Source organism: Mauremys reevesii, linkage group 3, assembly GCF_016161935.1.
Source record: "Mauremys reevesii isolate NIE-2019 linkage group 3, ASM1616193v1, whole genome shotgun sequence".
NCBI classification, from domain to species: Eukaryota; Metazoa; Chordata; order Testudines; family Geoemydidae; genus Mauremys; species Mauremys reevesii.
In genome coordinates this window covers 66,761,018-66,782,068 of record NC_052625.1, presented here as the reverse complement: position 1 = coordinate 66,782,068, position 21,051 = coordinate 66,761,018, and the positions used below count along the sequence as shown (strand labels likewise).

The 21,051-nt window shown below is 38.9% G+C and overlaps 1 protein-coding gene across 4 annotated transcripts in view; it reads right to left on the bottom strand.

The window, feature by feature from the left end:
• The window catches only part of RMDN2 (regulator of microtubule dynamics 2), a 61,900-nt gene that overhangs the window by 31,803 nt on the left and 9,046 nt on the right, over positions 1-21,051 (bottom strand). For all 4 annotated transcript variants that reach the window (XM_039528631.1, XM_039528630.1, XM_039528628.1 and 1 more), the window contains 3 exons: positions 18,322-18,517; positions 15,933-16,035; positions 13,099-13,159 (listed from right to left, as the gene is read on the bottom strand). In XM_039528631.1, the coding sequence (XP_039384565.1) occupies positions 13,099-13,159; positions 15,933-16,035; positions 18,322-18,517 (360 nt within the window). The remainder of the gene's footprint in view (positions 1-13,098; positions 13,160-15,932; positions 16,036-18,321; positions 18,518-21,051) is intronic.

Genomic DNA, 21,051 nt, shown 5'->3' with positions numbered 1-21,051 from the left:
ACCTAATATGGCCGTTCTTATGTACAAGGGAGAAGAGAGTTAAGGTACATGCATCCGAAGAAGTGGGTATTCACCCACGAAAGCTCATGCTCCAAAATGTCTGTTAGTCTATAAGGTGCCACAAGACTCTTTGCTGCTTTTACAGATCCAGACTTACACGGCTACCCCTCTGAATCTTAACTTTGCCATTTCTTGACTTGTGAATGCTACCTTAACTTTCCCTTGAGGTAGATTTTCCATTATGAAAATGTATATAAATAGATTCCACTGTACTTGATGATGTAGCACTGGGTATAACCAGCATATTCTCAGCTAAAGGTGCGGCTCTTTGTGATGTGCTTACACTCATGAGTGAACAATCAGAATATAAATAGACACTTCAAATCTTATGTATTTTATTTATGGCTTTTTCTGCTGTAACTGAATTAAGCAATGTTTTCACTCTTTGCTGCTGCCTAGCTTTCTAGAAGTTTTTCAAATATCTTAGTCACTTTTCAGAATGTCCCCTCTCCCTTTTACCCATTCCTTCATGTTCGTTAGTTGTTCTGGTGTTTCTAGTATTCTTTGTCTAGTTAATTTTTAAAATTTCCTAAAATTTGTGTTCTGTTACAGCAAACCAGACAATGCTGCTCTTTCTATGGTTCCAAGCCAAGTCACCTACGTACTGACTTTTATCACATTCCTCCCCTCTCAGTGCATCTTAGGACCTGTTGCCTTAACTATTTATAAAAAAAGTATTTCACAAAGAAAATTCACCCCTATTTAAAAAAAAAACCACCCTATCATACCTTGGGTTTTTTTCCTCCTGCCTTTTTCAATATGAGCCCATGATCAATTGTTGGAGGCAAGCAGCATTTTAACAGAGCAGCTGTGAGGTCCCACTTCAGCTATTAGTTTAGGCCCCAATTCTGGAATGTTTATCTTTTATGTACATTGATTTCTATGGGATGACTCACATGCATAAAGTTAAGCATGTACATTAAGTGCTTGGAGGATCAAGGCCTTCATTCCAAACTGCCTATAATTATGAGAGTTTTCAAATTATGATAAATTACTAGGACGATGACATTAGCATTTCAAAAGAACATTTAGGGCCACTCAAAAAAAATTACATAAAGTTATAATTGGGGAAAATATGCTGTTTTAGAAATATTTTAAATGGCCTCCCTCTCTAGGTTTGTATTTTCTGAACAATAGTCTTATCTTCTTGAAACTCCAGGAGCTTATGCACTCTTAGTGATGTGCACGTATTACTTCAATTATAATGGACTCATGCATGCATATCGAGAGAAAAACAGACCCCCTGGGCCTGATTTAATTTGCCCTATGGCCACTTTACACCACTGTATAAAAGTAATAACGCAGCATTAATCCATAAACATGGTTTCTTAGATCTTGTAGAGTTTAGCTAAGACATTTAAGATTTCACAATGCATTAAAAAATAAGGAGTAATCTAAAAGAGAAAAAATAAGTTGAAGTATAGGGTTAAAGTGAGAATTATGCAAAAACCGTAAAAAGTAAGTGACAGTAAAAGAAGAACAGTCTATGTTAGTATTCATTTATTTTAAGCATGGTTAAATCTCAGCTTTATTGGATTCTTTACAACATTTAACAGTTCAAACTATGAGTAAATCCTTGTTAAATGTACATACTGTAATTGTTGACACAGATACTAAGATATTTTACTGCTTATAAATAAATCCAATGCTTTTACTATAAAAATCAATGATAAAAGTAATCATGTTATGAACTGTTGATTTCTGATACTGCCAGTATTTCCTGGTAGGGTGCTAAAAGGGCATAACAACAGTTGTTGAATTCATGTGACCCTCAGACAGATTGTCAAACACTGTTGAGCAGGATGTACACTGAGCAGAATCTGGCTAATCACGCTGGTACTCCTGTCAACTAAAACAGCATGATTTCATATGGGAAAGAGCTGGTGAGGAGGAATGAAGCTAGGAAGGTCAAGAAAGTTCAGGTATTTAGAGAGGTGAAAGGTACTAAAAACATTATTTGGTATAAATTACTCAAATCTAGGCAACATGTCTCCTACCCCCTTTACTCATTAGGTGCTAATCAGATAAACTCAGCATACCATAGCTAAACGGATTGCTGCTGGAAAAGAAAACAATGAAAAGCGAGCAAGCTAATCCAGCATCTTGCAGTATTTTCCTGTCTGTGCGTGACAAGGAAAAAAGGGCCTTAGCTTAAACCAGTTCAGAGCAGTACTTTTTTTTAGAGCGATTATCTGTAATATGAAGAGATGCCAACAAAATACACACCAAATGAAAAACAAACAAGCTAAAATATCAATTTTAAATACATTCCCTATTCTAAAAATTAGGAAATCTCTCATATACTTGCTGCATTGTTCTACTTTGCACTTTTGTATCTGAATAAACAGTAATGCTAGCAATTTGTGTATACAAACTATTTAATTGTGTAGAGTTAAAAGTGTAAAGCACATTGGACAATCATTTGTGGATAGTGGTTGGTTAAAGACGGAATTCATAACTTTCCAGATTTCCAGGTCTGGATGCGTTTGAGTGCAAATAAAAGAGGGTGGGGAAAGTGAAATTTTATCCTTATTTGTAAATTGATAATCTACTAAATGGATTAACAAATCCGGACACCTGTGGCTAGTTACAGGAGCACCTTAAAACACTAAACCAAAGCATGGGACTAACAAGACATGTGCCAATCACTGTCCTGCCCAACACTTTGGATGTTACTTTAAGACAAATAATAATAATTTCACACCTGGTAAAATGTTTCACTAGATAAAAGAAATCAAGGAGAATTAAACAATAAACAGCGAGATGAAAGAGTCTTCGGTGCATAAAGATCCCTGTATGGACTTCTGGCATATTTATTAGCAAAGCTAGCAAAAGGAATAAAACTGGAACATTGCTTTTACTACACATATTGAAATATTAACAACCTCCTTTTATCCAAATTCATCATTTATCTGCATGTTCAAGGTTCAGAGTTGTACACTTCTCTCTTAAGAGCACACCACCCCACAGTCACTTGCCCCATCTAGTGGTTCAATTAGGAACCAGCAGACACCTTTAAACGGGGGAGTATTTAGTAATCGTTGGTATGACAATGTAATTGCACTACAGTATTATAAAATTTGTGAAAAACAAAATGTTTAAATACTATATAAAGAGAATAAAACTTTATAATACCTAGGTCTGGAAAAATAAAGAGGAAATCTTTAAAGACTAGGGACCTAGAATAATGACGCCACGACTGAGTTAATGTTGGTAATTAACTAATATCACAAATACCCACACATTCAAACATGCTCATTAAACAAACAATAGATACAGTTATAATTACTTTTGTATGAGCAAACACTGTTTCTGTTAAAGTTAAATCAAATAATGAACTTGGAAATATGCTTTAGTACAATCACTGTATAAGAGACACTGAAAAACACAAACACAGACAAACCAAGAAAAATGGAAATGAAAGTAAAATGTCTAGATTTCTAGAAGAAAAAAACTTATTGAAAACAAGAATTATTCTCCTGCAGTTAACTTTTTTTTTTTTTGCACAAACACACACACACACACAAAATCAGCTAGCTTTCAGGAATCACCAAGGATCTGATCTTGGATTGAGCTTTGGCTGTATAGACCCCAGTGCCTGTTGAAATGAAGTAAATGACGCTCTATGTAGGTGGATAGGTCTGCCTACATGGAGCTCCCTGAAGATCAGCATACAATGAATTAACCTTTCCCCTGACGGTGCTCTAGGTGGTCTAATGGCATTCAGGCAAAACTAAGACATATTAGGGCACACATGGTACAGTCAGAAGTACAGCAGGTTAATTCAGCTCATTTTACCTTGCATGTTCAGAAACAGCCCAAATGTTAACAGACAAAATGCAGATGATTCTAGGATTCTATCTGTCTTAAAAACAAGGAAATTTATTGATGAATGAGCCTTTGTTCTACAAAGTCTATCCCCTAAGTCTTGACAGAAGAAACACAATTCTCAGCAGATATGCTAGGGGTCTAAATTATTCTCCTGTAGTAATAAAACAAGATGTAGTTTAAAATATTTGCCAAAGCATCTAAGTGACTTAGGAGGCTATCCAAATCAGAACAGCTAAAGAGGAGAGAGAGGAGGCTGGGGTTTGCCTAATGATTCCTGATGGTTGATGGAAAGGCAGAGTCATAGTACAGAAACCTCATATCCCATTATTACTCTGGCCCCTGGTGATCTCCTTGTTCATACTGCAGTGCGTCCTACTTTAAAAGGTCCATTCCGAAAGAATGCCTCGTGCCTAGGACATGTAATACATGCATCAGATTGAGACACTCCTAAATTCAGGACTTTCACCTACTGTACTAGCATCTCTAAATGAGTGGGTGCAGGCATGAGCTAGCAGCCAGGGACTCTGGCAACATAGTCACCCGCATGGGCCACCAGGAGGCAGATCCACAGCAAAGGCTGTTACTTTTACCAGATATGTTCCTTAAGCCCAGAGGCAGGGAAATGATACGCAACCCTGTAGACCTGCTCCTGACCTACCCACACCTCCCTCAGTCCACCCCAGTTCCTGCCCTCCTTCCCTTTCCTCCCAGGTGGACCCTAGACTGGAAACCCACCTCCTCTTCCCCCACAGGGGAAGGGCTTTGAGGTCTCCTAGGAAGGTTTTAAACAAACATTCTCATTTCAATAGGCCTGGGTTCGCTAGATGTACTGTAATCACACACACTCACTCTTGCTCTCTTAGTGACACTTTTTATTTAAAGGGTAATGTTCAAATACATGCAAAGCCAAGGAAAAGAAGGGTTCATTTTCACACAGTTATAAATGCTGGTCCTGATTTCTCCCCTGGGCCCTGGGAGCCCCATTCATTCACCCCCACCCCACCCCTTTCCCTGTCACTGCTCCTCTCTCAGAGGTCCTGTCTCACAATGATCATCCCGCCAGTGGACACTTATTTTCCAACTCCGTCCGCAGAGTTTCCTGTGTCAGCCAGAAGAGCAGCGCATTCTCCCCGCTCCCGTCTCTGCTGTAGGTATGTATGTACACAGTATTCACAGCCCCAGACACACACTGATTGCTTATGTGCCAGTGCAACTAACCTTCTAGGCTTCCTTTCCAGTCTGGCTTTGAATGAGATGTTAATGCCTTATAGAGTTACTCTCAGCTCTGTGATTTACAGTGCTGTTTATGATTACTGTTACTTTACATTACAGATATCATGGGTTTGTGCCTAAAGTTACAGCCTTTCTTACCACTATTTATGGAGTGTTTAGTTATAAAAATGCATCTGATTAGTCTCAGGGCACATATAAAGCATCAGTGGCATGCTCATTTGCTTATGTTGGTGAAAGTGTGGTGTTCGGGTTAGGAATCTGCAAGCCTGCCAAGATGCAAAGCGAAGTCCTGCGGTTTTTCCTTACTTGGAATGCAACAGAGTCTACACTGTAGACCCCGGCAGGAACCAGGCTTGGAAGAAAGAATTTTGGGGCCTTGTGCACTGTGGAAATTGTCTGCTCTGAACCTTTCATAAAATAGACAGCTAAGCACCCCAACCTCCTACATGCCCCACTTCACACACATACTACCCAATGCCCCGCTCTCCCCACAGACCTCCGAGTGCCCGTCCTACTCCACATAACAAGCCTCCACCAGCCCACACTTAACCTGACAGCCCTCACACACATTCCAGCAGCCCAGACATACATGCTGTTCACACAGCCCTCAGCACCTCATTCCAGCCTCCAACCCTGCCACCACCAACATCCCCAACTGCTCTCTTCACTAAACCCATAGCCCACCCGCAACCTTGCTGGCCATTCATCAGTGCCATCCTGGGCTAGGGCAGCTTCTCCTGGTCCTGGTTGCCCAGTTCTGCATCTATGGGGGGCAGCCAGGCAAAATTTGAGCAAGTGGCATTGCAATGCAGTGCTGCTCAGGGTTCCCCCATCCCACCCCCGGTCATCAGATGGCCCCCGTGAGATAGGGGCCCCATGCAAGTGCAGAGAGAACACACTGGTTAATCCAGGCTGGCAGGAACATTAGTTTTTCTTGTAAGATCTCATAAAAGTAATAAAGCTGAGCTCCATGGAAATATCAGGTCCAGCAGACACATGTGCAGCTAACATAAGCAAACACACTGGAAAAAAACCAACAGTTTTAAAAAATACCCACATGAATGCAAATTAATTGGAGAATTTTCATATAGTACAACATTGTAAAGGACACAGCAACACACAAAGAGGAATCCAAAGACACATCATTTTAGACTAGTGTTCAATGCAGATTAATTTGCTGTACCCAAAACAACATTAACAGAATATTATGGGCTGTCTGCATTTCTGTGGCCATGGAATTTGTAGCAGAACTGTCCCCTAGAAACTAAACTTTAATTTTTAAAATATTTGTTTTTATGTCGTATGGCTGCAGAGATAACTCTGACAATATTAAGAGAGCTTAAATCAATAGTCATATCTTCATGAATCTGCACAGTGTGAAACAATAGTTCTCAGAGGCGTGAATAGCTCAGTTAATCTCAACTGAGTGTTAGCTCTGAAACCTAACTATGATAATTTAACTGTCATTATTTCCTTACTGATCATTTTAGCAGAAACATCCAACTGGTGTGTTTATGCCGCAATCCCAAACTATGTCCCATTCACCTATGTGAATTGCTGCAGAATTTCCACCAGAGTGCCACTAATCAAAGGACCCTGCTGCAGAAGGTGCCTCATACCCCAATTTTCCTCTATAAGCTGGGCTCTATCTCCCATGATTCACCATTTCCCTTCACCAAGAAGGAGACCACGGTTTATCAAAGCTACATTTTAGTCACAGGTATTTCTAGTAGAAGTCATGGACAGGTCATGGGCCGTAAACAGAAATTCATGGGCCCATGACCTGTCCATGACTTTTACTAAAAATACCCCCGTGACTAAAACTTAGTCTGGGGGGCGTGGGTGTTCTGGGTGGGGAGACAGTCCAGGGCACCACAGGTGCTGGGGGAGGTGGCCTGGAACCCCGGGGGTGGGGGAATGGTAGGGCTGGCAGGGGCTTCCTACCCACCTCCAGTGTTCCTGCAGTTCCTAGGCTAAAAAGGGACAGGACAGGGGCTCCGCTGCTCCTGCCACAAGTGCCGGCTGCCGCAGCCCCATTGGCCAGGAACCAATTGTATGTATGTGCTCTCAGACTTTCTGTAATCAGCGACATCCTATAAACTAATATAAATAATTAACTGCGGCATTAAGTTAGTTTTGTGGCTAACATATACATCGGCCATGTTAAGTATAGAAAACTTTCTGTGTAAACAAATGTCAGTCAAAACAGAATGTATTTCGAAATCTTTCTGCTCTTTGCAGAGCTCGTAACCAACCTTCCTCATCCAAAAAGTGAGTACAGTGGATTGAGCAGTGGCCTATGAACAGCGTAAAGAGGAAAAAGTGGAGAAGACTTTGCAGGGAAGCTGCGGCTCCAGCTGTCACACACACACACGCACACACGCACACCCGCTGTCATAAATAAACAGATCAGGGTTAAGGTCTCTTTTCCCTGGAAAGGGTTAACAAGCTCAGTAACCTGAGAAACACCTGACCAGAGGACCAATCAAGGAACAGGATAATTTCAAATCTCTGTGGAGGGAAGCCTTTGTCTGTGTTCCTTGTTTGCTCAGAGCTCTCTTTGGATCTAAGAGAGGTCAGTCATGTCTCCAAGTTCTCCTGGAGTAGTTTCTACTATTTAATAGTGAGTATTAATTAGAAAGGCGGATTAGTCTTTTGAATTGCTTTCTATATTTGCAATTGTGTGTTTGCTAAAGGAAATTCTTTATTCCTGTTTGCTGATATTGCTTTTACTGAGAAAGGGGGAGGGGGAATTCTCTCCAGAGATTGATAAGTTTAGACCCTGTATATTGTTCCAATTTGGTTACAGAGACAGTGACTTTTCTTTTTATTCTTTAATAAATTCTTTTCTATTAAGGACTTGGTTGATCTTTCTTTGGGTGGATTCTCAGGGAAAGGGGAGGGGGAGGTATCCCTCTGTAGTTAAATCCCGGTGTCTATCCTAGGAAAAGGGAGGGGGGAGGAAGCAGGGGGGAATGGTTTATTTCTCCTGGGTGTAAGAACTCCATGGATTTGGGGCTCTTGGAATCCCCTAGGATTTTGGGGAAGGACTGTGTCTCAATCCACATACTTGATTGAGTGGTGGCAGCTTTTACTAGATCTAAACTAGGATTTTAGTTTAGAGGGAAACCAGTGCAGGTCCCCACATTGGAACCCAACAGCTCTAAGTGGGGGTGAGACCTATGACACCCACGGATGCTGCTGCTCCAGCTGTCAGCCCCCCACTTGGGCGGGAGACTGCCAGGAAAACCATATGGTAACCAACCCCACATACCTCCGACCATCACTTCTGAGCTGCTGTTGGCAGTGGAGCTGGCTTTAAAGCTGTGCGTCTGGCCAGCAGACTTCCTCTCTAGCTGCCCAGCCCTGAAGGCGGCACCCTGGCCAGCAGCAAGGCAGAAATAAGGGTGGCAATCCTATGACCCTGTTACAATAGCCTTGTGATCCCCCCCAACCCTGGCCGCCTGTTGGGTCAGGACCCCCATGGTTACAACACAGTGACATTTCAGATCTAAACATCTGAAACCGTGAAGTTGACTAATTTTATACCCCCTGGCCATGAAATTGACCAAAATGAACAGTGAATTTGGTAGGGCTCCTAGTCATAAAACAATCACAAACAAGCAACAAGTTCCACAAATTAAAATGCTGCAAGGTATCATTGCATATGAAGGCATCGTCAACATTTACATCTTTTACTAAAATCTTACTATAGTTCTAATTCCTCTTCACAGGGGACTGGACTGATTAGACAGACAAAAATTACAGTTTTGATTTTCATTGTCAACAGTTTTCTTGAAAGTAGCAGATTAAAATATCTCTAATCAAACAATCTAAAGGCTTCATGATCTATCCAGGAACCATAAAATAAAGCATGAACACTCAGCAGCTGAAGTCTGGATGCATCTATTAATTTTGAGATTTAGCAGCAGCTGCAAAAAGATTGATTGCCAAGGCTGACTGATTGATAAAAGATGCTTTGGTGAGTACTTTCTATATTTATCCCACTGATAAATTTAATTTGAAGATGAATATTGAGTACCTGGCAAGCTGCTGATAAAAACACAGAAAGCTCTGGTAATATCTTTTTGCCTAAAAGATTATCTATTGCACTGACAAATCACACAACTAAACACGGACAGGCAGTTGGCCCTATTCCAGGCATTTTTGTGGAGGTAGATATGGAAAGTAGTTAAAAAACGACCTTAGCTATACCAGCAAACCCTCCTAATGAAGACATTGCTTATACCAGCAAAAGAGTACTTCTGCCCAAATAAATAAGTTATACCAGTTCCGCAAACTAAAAAAGATATACTGGCAATAGGACTTTTTAACTGATATACCGTAATACAATAGGGCTTTTGCCAGCACAGCTATGTTAGTAGGAGAGTGTGTGCTTTTTTTCATACTCCTAACCAACATGCTACACTAAAAAACTTTTAAGTATAGAGACAGGTAGACATGAAAGTATTTCTCTGTTAAAGGGCATATTTGTCTTTGCTCAGAAAGCCCATCACTTGTTCTCATATCATAGAACTTTTCTAACAGACTAAATGAAGTCACCAAGTTGACATGTAATATATAGAATATGGTTACCAGGTCAAATAAATCTAAAAAATCTGTATGGGTGGGAAAAGAAGGCCAGAATTAGCAATTTCCCCTCAATCAATTATACTTCACGGTTGCTGAACTTCCTTGGCTTGTACATATAGAAATTTATTTATGTTCTAATTAGAGCTCCTAATTATTAGAGATAAGCTTCTGAGAAAAGCTTTCAAAGAAGCCTATTATCCTAATCCTCTGAGACAGATATATTTTATGTTCCCAATAGACAAACAGAATAAAATCCAGGGAAACATTAGCGCCAACTTATAAAACAAATTTTCTTCCACAAAAAGGAATAACAATTTGATGTACAATTCAGAGTTGTTTAATTAAATTTCATTTCCCCCTCCCCATATTATTAGATTACAAGCGTCTGTGTAATTAAGGATGAAAGGGGACGAGAAAGAACTGTACAAACTAAGGCCACATCTCAACTTACAGTAGCACTTGTGTAGCCACGAGAGACCTCTCCGGTCAACACAATAAAACCAGCTCAATGAGCAGCGGTAGCAATGTCAGCGGGAGAGCATCTTCCACCAACATAGCGCTGTGCACATGAGCGCTTATGATGGCAAAATTTATGTCGCTCAGGAGGGTGTTTTTTTCACACCCTGGAGCAACAAAAACTTTGCCGACATAAGCGCAAGTGTAAACATGGCCTTAATCAAAGCAGATAAGTAGACTTAGCTGCCTGCTAGGAATTATACTATAATATTATTGCTTATATTATTGCAGCCCATCTATATCACATTTGCAAAGTGAATTAGAGATGACCCTTATCCAGTACTAATCAGGGGAATATCAAATATTACAATATTCTTCATAAACAAAGTGGGATTATAAACGACTTTACAGTCTATACCATATTAATCCTTAAAAATTGCCACCAATGCTGAGCACTTGATCATTCCAAACTAATGAAACATATAATGCCATTATACTTTTGGAAAGCCCCCGTACCTCTGGCTGCATGGTAAAAGAAAAGTCCAAACTTACTCAGGACAGAAATACAAGGATGAAACTGTAGAACATATATAATTTTTTTCTGCAACAAGACACCACATCTTAAGAAACATGGGATTTCCTTCCACACTTCAACCTCTAGAACAATTTTTTTGATCAGTCTAATTTTGGGACTCCTTTTCTTTCCTTACTTTTGTATTTATTTTCCCCTGCTAGCAGAGCCTGTCATTACAGTATTTTACTTCTAAACTACGACAAAGTCAGCAAGGAGGAGAGGATAAATTAAAAGCCTCAAGGGGTAATGTCCTCTAGCACAGACTAAACTCTCCTTCCATACTATACCACTTTAATGGCCCACAGCCAGAAAGCTGAGTTGGATCAAGGAGAGGTGAGATTAACATCAAAGAAGGGGGACATACACCATTTTAAAAGCATAGCAACTCTCTCAGGAATCCCTGTGCAGGGACAACACAATAAAGTGCAGATCTCAGCAGAGCAGCAGACAGACTAAACCGATGCAATAATTAGCAAATAATGAATAAACTAACCCTAGAATGAAAGAAACAGCAACAAAACTTTCATTTGTTTTTGTTTACTTGTTTATTTGTAATTGTTTACTTGAAGGAGAAAAGAAGTAAACAATTAATAAATAAAATAGCAGCACTGAGGAAACACCAGCTAAAGCTAGCAGAATTTTTTTTGATGGAATATGTTTCTATCAGAAATACTGACCTGCCAAACTTGAAACATTTCATGGGAACATATAGACTTTGATAAGCGCTTTATTTTAATAAGGTAAAAACAATTTGTTTCAACTATATTATATTACTTTAAAATTATTGTAGAATATAAAAGTCAACACAAGGTGCTTTGACCTTACTGAAACAAAGTGCTTTAATGAGGTCATTTTGATATCACCAAAACTAAATTTTTAGAAGCTTATTTTTTCAGGAAATTTTGACTTTTTATGTCAACTTGGGACAATTTTGAAATGTTGGAATTTCTCATGCAAAAGAAATTCTAAATTTTGCCCAACTCTAGGACCAACTTTTCATGTGCCATTTTGTTCATGATCCTAATTTTTACATCAAGCTACAGGAAAAAAAAATATTAATTTTCAAATGTAAGACACTAAAAATAGTTCTAGTGTAGAAAGCTGTGGTCCATTTGCTATGTAATGTTCCGCACAGGGAGCACATCACATTTGATCTGTATGATCTGTTGCACTGGCCGCCAACTCATTTCCAGGTGTAATTTATGTTATTGGAGTAAACCAGTAAAGGCCTAAATACCTCATAAATCACCTACTCCTCACAATATATAAGGAGATTAGCTGAAGTGCTGCAGCAAATAATTCTCTTGTTTAAATAACAGGGGTCTGAAGACATGATTTTGGAACTTCCTTTCACTATCAGTCCACCAGAACCAAATTTGTTGGCCTCCAATTAATGCTGCAAGTCATTAACTACGCTCCCAGTTTCTTTCTTATTGTGTGGAGGAGGAATTAATTTTGGAAGAGTGATGTAAAAGTCTTAATTCTAGGGATGTGGGAGGATTTTCAATTTTGGATGGACATTGGGCCAATATCTTGAGGTCCCAAACTAACAGCATTTCAGTAAACAATATGATAAAATGTAGAAATTAGTATCCGGATACACCCATATCTCCAAATGTTCACATAAGCCATTATTTTCCATTTGTCTCTCTGTTCCATTACATTGTTTACTTTTTGTTTTGTCTTTTTTTTATAATTAGCTATTCCTAAAGTATTTCTATGAATATATTGTTCATTTATTATTACAATGCACCTGTCTAACACTCTGGATTCCAGAGGGAATACTTGCACGAAATATACTACTCAGTATGTATCAGAATGTGGCCTTTCTTGTTTAACTTTCATTGCTACAGATTGTAAATTCATCTAGTGCTTTGGATGGGTGCAATTGAATTAGATAAGAGAAATAACATCAAAAAGAAAATCATGTCAAACAACTATTTTGAATAGTTTAGGAAAAGAAAGAAAATGGAAAATTGTAGTTTGTATGAACATTATGAAATACTGGTGTAATCAAATACTCATTCCTGCATTTCGTCATACTTTCTGGAAAATTGTTTAGTGCCTTGTTTCACCAAAAACTGAGGTTTCATGTACCATAGCAAGCTTTTCTCAAAATATTTTAATGTAATTATTAGATGTAACTGCATTATGCTGGATAAATAAAACCATATGAAGTTATAAACAGCTAATTTACAAAACTGATATCCAACCAATAATCTGCAATGATAAAATATGAAGCCTGTAACTCTTATAGGACTTGTTGTGGACATTGTTTATAGACAATTTCATCTTTCTGACTTTGCAGAAAACCACAATACAAACAATATTTCTCCATTATTCAAACTTACCATTGGTGGCTATCAGCGCACATAGTATCCACCTGAATAGCTTTTTCAGCTACAATTTTTCCTGTAAAAGAAAAAGTTATACTAAAGCATCTCTCCATCTTAGATTAGGCCAGGAACTACATTGTGAGATAATATATTTTAGATATAAAAGAAACCAATCTGATTTTCCATTTAAACACTGAGAGGGATATTGTAACATTATGGATTCACAATACATACAAAAATGTATTTTTTATATTTTTGTTTACTTAGGATAGTTCAATTCAGATGCAACCAACTGGTTTTCAGTGATGGTTCTGCTTTTGACTCAGGAATGAAGAAATTAAGTGACTTGGCCAAATTCACATTTTGAGTAGGAGTTCAGATGATGAGATTGCTGTTTCTAAAGCCTTAGCTGTAACCAATTAAGCCACACTTTTTATTATTATTAAAAATAACTATAAAAACAAGAGGTAAAGCAAACAATCCTCTGTCCAGCTGGAATTAAAAATAAGTTACTGTGCCAAGTCCACTTTAGAAACAGTTCTCTCTGAGCCTCTTCCCAAACTAAAAATAAAAAAAAAATACTGCAAGAGACTTCAGAACTCAGAACACCCAGCCATTGCAGGATAAATATCTGAACAGGCTGTGACACAACACCGCTGATCACAGGAATACCTCTGACCCACTTCACATACCACCATTGCTTCTCATCATCTCTCATCAACAAGTGCTAAAATTAATCACAAGCAGCAGCAAATTATATGAGCTCAAAGTCTAGTTTTATTATTATTTTATTATTTATTTTGGTAGCTCTAGTGTGCTGGGCACTTTCCAAACAAAGAAGGGAACATCCCTGCCCGAAGGAGCTCACTGTACAGACAGACATGTAAACAAATGGACAGTGAGTAAGGAGAAGGGAGTAACAAAGATATACTTGTGTTAATATTAAACACATACCGTGCATATAAATTATATCCAAGTTAGTTGTGAAGCAAGACAATGTCAGTTAGCAAGTTTCTTATAGGAATCAAGACAGAGATGAGTCTTCACAAGAGATGTGATGGCAGACAGAGTAGGTACCCTGCAGAGCAGCTCAGGAAGGACACAGCATGTGTAAGGGTAGCATGAAAGAAGGCACGGAGAGGTGTGTGTGAGAGAAGCTGTCAAATGAGTGGTCCAGGCTGGAATCCCTGGAGGAACAGAGTGGGTTAATGAAAACTCAGAACAAGACAAAGAGATAAGTAAGGAGAGGCAGGACTATGTAGGGCTCTGAAGGCAGTAAGGACAAGTTAAATTTGATGCAGTAGAGGAGGGGGAGCCAATGGATGAGGTGCAGATGGAGTGATGTAATCAAAGAGATGGGCAAAGAGGATTATTTTAGTGGCAGTGTGTTGTACGGACAGGGAGGGGGCAATGGGGATATCAGAGAAGCAAGAGAGAAGAATTTTGCAGTAGTCAAGATCAAGACGGCCTGGGTGAGAGTTTCTCATTGAGAAAGGAAGATGCTAGAAAAAAAAACAGGAGTACTTGTGGCACCTTAAAGACTAACAAATTTATTTTAGCATGAGCTTTCGTGAGCTGCAGCTCACTTCTTCGGATGCATAGAATGGAACACACAGACAGGGGATATTTATACATACAGAGAACATGAAAAGGTGGAAGTATGCATACCAACAATTAATATGCAAACTAGATACTATTAACTGTGGCCTAAACAAAGACTGGGAATGGTTGGGTCATTACACCAATTGAATCTATTTCCCTATGTTAAGTTCTCCTCACACCTTCTATGGGCCATCTTAATTATCACTTCAAAAAGTTTTTTTTCCTCCTGCTAACGATAGCTCATCTCAATTGGTTAGACTCTGCCTGTTGGTATGCATACTTCCACCTTTTCATGTTCTCTGTATGTATAAATATCCCCTGTCTGTGTGTTCCATTCTATGCATTCGAAGAAGTGAGCTGCAGCTCACGAAAGCTCATGCTGAAATAAATTTGTTAGTCTTTAAGGTGCCACAAGTACTCCTGTTTTTTTTGCGGATACAGACTAACACGGCTGCTACTCTGAAGATGCTAGAGATACTGAAGAGGAAGAGGTAGCAGGATTTAGATTCAGCTTAAATGTGCAGGACCAGAGAGAGAAAGCAAATGACGAACCTCCCAGTTATGAGCCTGAGTGATGGCCAAGATGGTGGTACTTTGGAAAGTTGCAGAGGAAAAAAGGAGGTAGTGAGAGGGAAAAATCAGGAATTCAGGTTTGACCAGTTTGAGATTAAGCTAACAACAGGACATCCAGGAGGAGATGCTGGATACACAGGCTAGGTGCAGTGGATGCAGCATATTCTGCTTTTCACTCTTTAGTACTGCTTCTAGTCCTCAGTATTCCCAGGTTCCCAAAAGAGTCATATTCAGCCCTCCTCACCTGAGACGGGGTTACTAAACTGTGGGGCCTCGGAGGGGGGAAGGAAACCCTGGACCCCCACCTTTGCTTTGGCATTTATTTAGATGTCATCAGGCTGAAGATTTTTTTTATTTTAGTTCTGTGTCAGTCTGGCTCACATTTAAGAATTAAAAGCACTGACTGGAGCCAATCCTGACTGGCAAAAACCCTTCTAATCCAGTCCTGGACCTCTTCTGAGTAGAGCGAAACTAAGTGCTTGATGCCAAAACACGTGGCAGTTTTATCATGCAAAACATTTTCATCACAGTCTAAATGCTATCCTTATAAAACCAGATTACAAACTGCTTGGACTATGACATTTCAGGGAAAAGTGCCACTAAAAGTTCACAGTATGAGCCTTTCTACAGTAATCAGGTGTCATTTTTATCTAGCCAGTTTTTTGCCCCCCTACCATCAGCAACATATTTCTTCTTTTCTTCAACATCTGTAGTCATCTCAAACATATCTCCATAAGCTCGTGCAAGTCTCCAAAGAAACCCCTGATGGTTTCCATACTGAAAGGAGAAGGAAAAAGCAGCTATATTAGACCATTAAATTGACTAAAATGTAAATGTAATTTTATATAGTTTCCTTGAACAAAAGTTAAAATAATTTAACAGCATATTTATTCTCTCCCCTCATTCCCCTCATTGAAAGATGGTGAATCTTTGGCTATATTTATTCCTGCCACACTATGTTTATTATGTTTGGAGAACAAGATAGATGAATTTTTCCTCTAGGAAAAAAAGATAAATATTAGGACACTTAGCTGGAACACATGTATCAGGTTTGTTCAGGTTTTTTCTTTGTTTTCTTTACAAAAGGACTTTCTATAACTGTTCGTTATTACAAATAAAAAGGTAATCCATTATAAAAATATCATGCAGTAATCAATTAGGATGTTTTCTTTGTGCATGAAATAAAAATCTCATCATCCACTGACAGTATCATATCTACCAGTCTGACTGCTATTTTCTACACTTACTTATATGAGGGACACTACCAAAAGCACAAATATCTGTCTAAACAGAAGAAATGTATGAAGAGTGAGCACTGTATTAATTACTGCAGCTAAAACTCCCAGTGATTTCAATGGGAGCACAAGTGCTGAAAGGTCACGCTCATCTTAAAGGAAAAGTCCTGGAGCAGGGATAGTAAATAGGCAGACCGCAGGCCAAATTTGGATTGCTAGACATTTTTGAACGGACCCCAAATTCTTTTTACTTATCATCATTATTGGGGTTTTTTATTGTTTTCTCTGGAGTCTGGACCCTGACTATACCTTGACCAAGATATTTGAACTTTGGCAAACAATAATTTACTATCCCTGTCCTAGAGAATTTACCAGAAAATTGTAACTTTCTATGGGTTTTTCAAATCATCCTTTAGAATTGAATAGAGAATTATACCCCTCTGTAACAGGGTCTACTAGGCCTTTGTGGCCCCCTGCTGGAGGCCCTGCAGTCCTACTACACCCTCCCTAGGAAAAGAGCTGCAAAGGTGGTTCTATAGGCCTGCTTAGCCAGGCTACTTGGAAGGAGCCAATCAGAGCCCAGCAGACTCAGATAAAAGGAGCTGCAAGGCCTGAGCAGGTCAGTTGCTGGCTGTGACCAGAGGAGCAGGGAAGGGTGCTCCTCTCTGGTCACAGAAGCTCCAGAGAAGCAGAAGGGTTCTGGTGGTATTTGCATTCAGAGAGGAGGAAGAGGCTCTGAGAACTTCAGCTCTGAGGTACGGGCAAAGAGAAGGGAGCTGCATGGGAAAAGGCCCAAGGAATAGCAGCAGCAAACTGGAGGGAGCAGTAAGTGGCTGCTGTGTGTTGGGACCTGGAGTAGTAGAGGGACCTGGGTCCCCCACCAGCAAGTGCTGGAGTGGCCTAAGCCCTGGAAAGGGATGCAGCTAGTTTAAAAGCCCAAGAAAAGGGACTAGATTTAAAGGGCCAAGAAACAGGGCCCTGGTGAGGGTAGACCAACAGTCCTGGTGGGGTTCTTTACTAAAAGGCGATAAAGAGGCTAGACTCAAAGGGTCCAGAGACATTGGTGAAGACACTAATAAGGACACACTGGTAGTCCCTGTTGGAACCTTGTTAACCCAGAAGGGGTTCATTCATTCATATGGATTGGAAGACTTAGCTAGAGAGCTGAGCCACTGAAGACCCACCAAGTGAGGCTGACAACCTACAGCTAGGTGCAAGAAAGGCCTGCATTACCACACCCAGCCACTAGAAGGCACTCAAGAGGTGAGTGTGCCATGATACCCTCCTATAGAATTCTATAGGACACTTTAAAAAACTACACACTAATGATCACTCTATTCAATTTTATGGGGCAGATCCACAGGTGATATAAACAGTCATAGCTCCATTGACTTCAGTGGATCTTTCCCTATTGTGTTTTAGTGTCATTTCTATAAACACTCCTTAAATTTCTTTAGCCCCCAGTTGGCTTCTTCCCTATTTAATTCCATAGGACATTGCCATATAGACAAATTTAAGAGCTGGAAAAACTACTCCTACTGCCTAAAAAAAGTCCATGACATGTCTGTTCCTTAAGAAGCTGTAACAAACTGCAACTTGATATAGTTTAAATTTAGTTCAAAACAATTAAACCTTTACAGCTACCCTAATAAAAATACTGATGTGGTGATATTTTGAAAGAATGTTTGGTTTTTAATGTAAATTGTTGTACAAAACCTTCTAGTCTTCTGTACTTTAGTTCTAATATTTCAGAGTTAAAAAGGATGACATACAGTAGTGAACCTAGAGCCAGGACTATGAAAATAATTGTACATTTATCCCTTAGTACCTTTTCCTCTTTCTCAAGTAACAGTCTGAAGCTCTCCTTTTTATCATCATCTGAACCACAATGCAAACTGTCCACCTGCTGCAGAAGATTAAATAATTCTGTTTCCTTTTCTGTTCTTGCAGATGCTGCAGGTAAACTAATCCATCCCCTTTCTTCTTCAGATTCTCCTTCAGTATCAGTGTGAGCTGTAATATAGCTAAAATTATAGAAACAATAATTATATATTCTGAAAATATTGACAAAACATTCAAGAACAATTTGTGCCAGTTCCCCAACTTTAAAGAAGTTGGGTCAGTTCCTGATAGTTTCACATTCATTTTACAGTATCCCTATTCTGAACTAGAGAATAGATTCATTATAATTAGCATATTAGGCAAATACTCTTGATGCATTCTGCCTAACTAAGTCTGCAAAACATGATTGTCAGAGACATTGCCTAGTGGTTAGAGCACAGGAATACTGTGAGTTCTTATTCTGTTTTTGACACTGTCTCTGTAGCTGTCATGGTTCTGTTACCAGATATGGACTGGCTACGGAGCTTGCTTCTGAGCAAGATACCTGTCAGATGTGTTCATCATAAGATCCTTAAAGGCACTGCCAGGTATGGCTGAGGTTAGCTTAAATATGGTTTTATGCACAGAGACATCTAAAGCCTGGACAGTATAATATAGTTTAGCATGCCATTACAGTAGCCTTGGAAAAACTCACTTGAATTCTGTGACTCATTTTCCCCGTCTGTGAAATGTAGGTGTAAATACTAACAACACAAGAATGTTACAAATGCTGTGTAACTGATTTTTGCAAAATGCTTTAATGATGTCAAATGCTATTTACATGTTAAGCATTATCAATTACATCAATATAGTTTGTACATTCAGAAGATTAATATCCCACATTGGAAAAACTAAAGTAGTTCACTAACTTCACTGACTGAGTTATGGGAAAATACAACTAAGGAAAAAATCATATATTATAAAATTGCCACACAGAGATAAATAAGTAGCCTTATTTTCCAAAGAGCTGACCACCCAACAATTTCCATTGACTCCAAAGACATCTGAAATTCTGGCCATCTATTTAGGTACACATACCCCAAAAAAATAAAAAATGAATAACTGTTGGCATCTATTTTTTTTAAAATAATGTTCTTATGGAACAATCTCTTTTCAGTAATCTTTGGAAATTATTTGCTACCAACCACAGAGCGCTCAAAGTTACCATGACCAGAATAAAATACAAATTGCATATTTTTAATATTTATTGCACACCCTAAGCAATAAATAATTCAGTCAAATTTGCTCAGAATAACCAAAACATACAAATAATTTTCTAGAAATAGGATCATTACAGTATGTTGGAAATATAGAGCTAAATGATTTCTGATACTTTTATTTAAATCCTGACTTCAATAAATCACCCTAAGAAAGCCACCAGAATTAAAATGACATTGTGCATTTACAGCTTGCTTGGATAAGTTAAAGTAATAAGTATTCAGCTGCTTATTGAATAACAGAATTGCCAGATTTGGCATGGTAGTTTCTAAACTTAAATTACCCCACTGGTATAGGAAAGAAGAGGAATAAAAGCTTTTTAGCGACAAATTGAAAAGCAAAGTATGATGGACAAAAGTGAAATATTCAGAACAGATTTTTATATAAGTTTAGAGCTGAATCCTCATACCACTGAAGTCCAATGGCAAAAGTCAGGATTTGAAAGTTGTTAAATATTTACTGTAGTCTGCTAAAACATATTTTAAAGTGCAGTTTGTTGCTATTTCATTATTATTTTGCACTGGTTGTAAAGCTACTGCATATTAAGCGGTGTATATAATGACTATATAAACCACCAAAAAAGCAGTATATTTTTAGCTGCTTCTTTAGCTGTAATGCATGCTTCAGTGCTGAACATCGTCTCGGTAAAGAGGGTTGTTTTGTTTAACTACCAACTGAAAATGCTTGGAGTTAGATAGTGTAATGTAGCAATGATTAAATAGTAATTGTAAATGGAAGGGATAGCTCAGTGGTTTGAGCATTAGCCTGCTAAACCCAGGGTTGAATTTGATCCTTGAGGGGGCCTTTTGGGGATTGGTCCTGCTTTGAGCAGGGGTTTGGACTAGATGATCTCCTGAGGTCCCTTCCAACCCTAATAATCTATGATTCGATGATACATGTTCCTGTATGATACTGTAACTGTAAAAGTGTAGAGTTAAAAGCTTTTACGAACCACATCAAACAACCTTTAAGGTTTAAAGTGTTTGATTTTACTCATGGGACTCAAGGTCTCAATGTTATCAGTTATCATTAATGATAATTAGCAGAAATAACATCTTCCCATTTGTTTTTTCCCCTGTAAAAACATTCTGTCCAAGGCTGAAAAACAGACTAACATGATTACTGCAAGATGTTCCCATATAAGCAAAAAATGCCAAGGTCAAGTTTGCGCTGAGAAGCACTCAAAAGAGAGCCCAGAGAACTCCAAAGGTTCTTGTGTCAACCTGACAATACCAAGCATCAGCTCCAGATGGCCAGATCATAAAATACAATTTTTCTACAACTTCACTTGGAAAATCTATAAGCATCTCACTGCTGAGCAGTATTTTGTTGTAGAAATCAAATCATACCACGTGAATAAGCTTCATCAATAACAAAACATAAAAATATCAGGGCAGTAATAATGTTCTCTATGGCCAGATCATATCCCCATCAATCCACATAATGTGCCTTTCCTTAC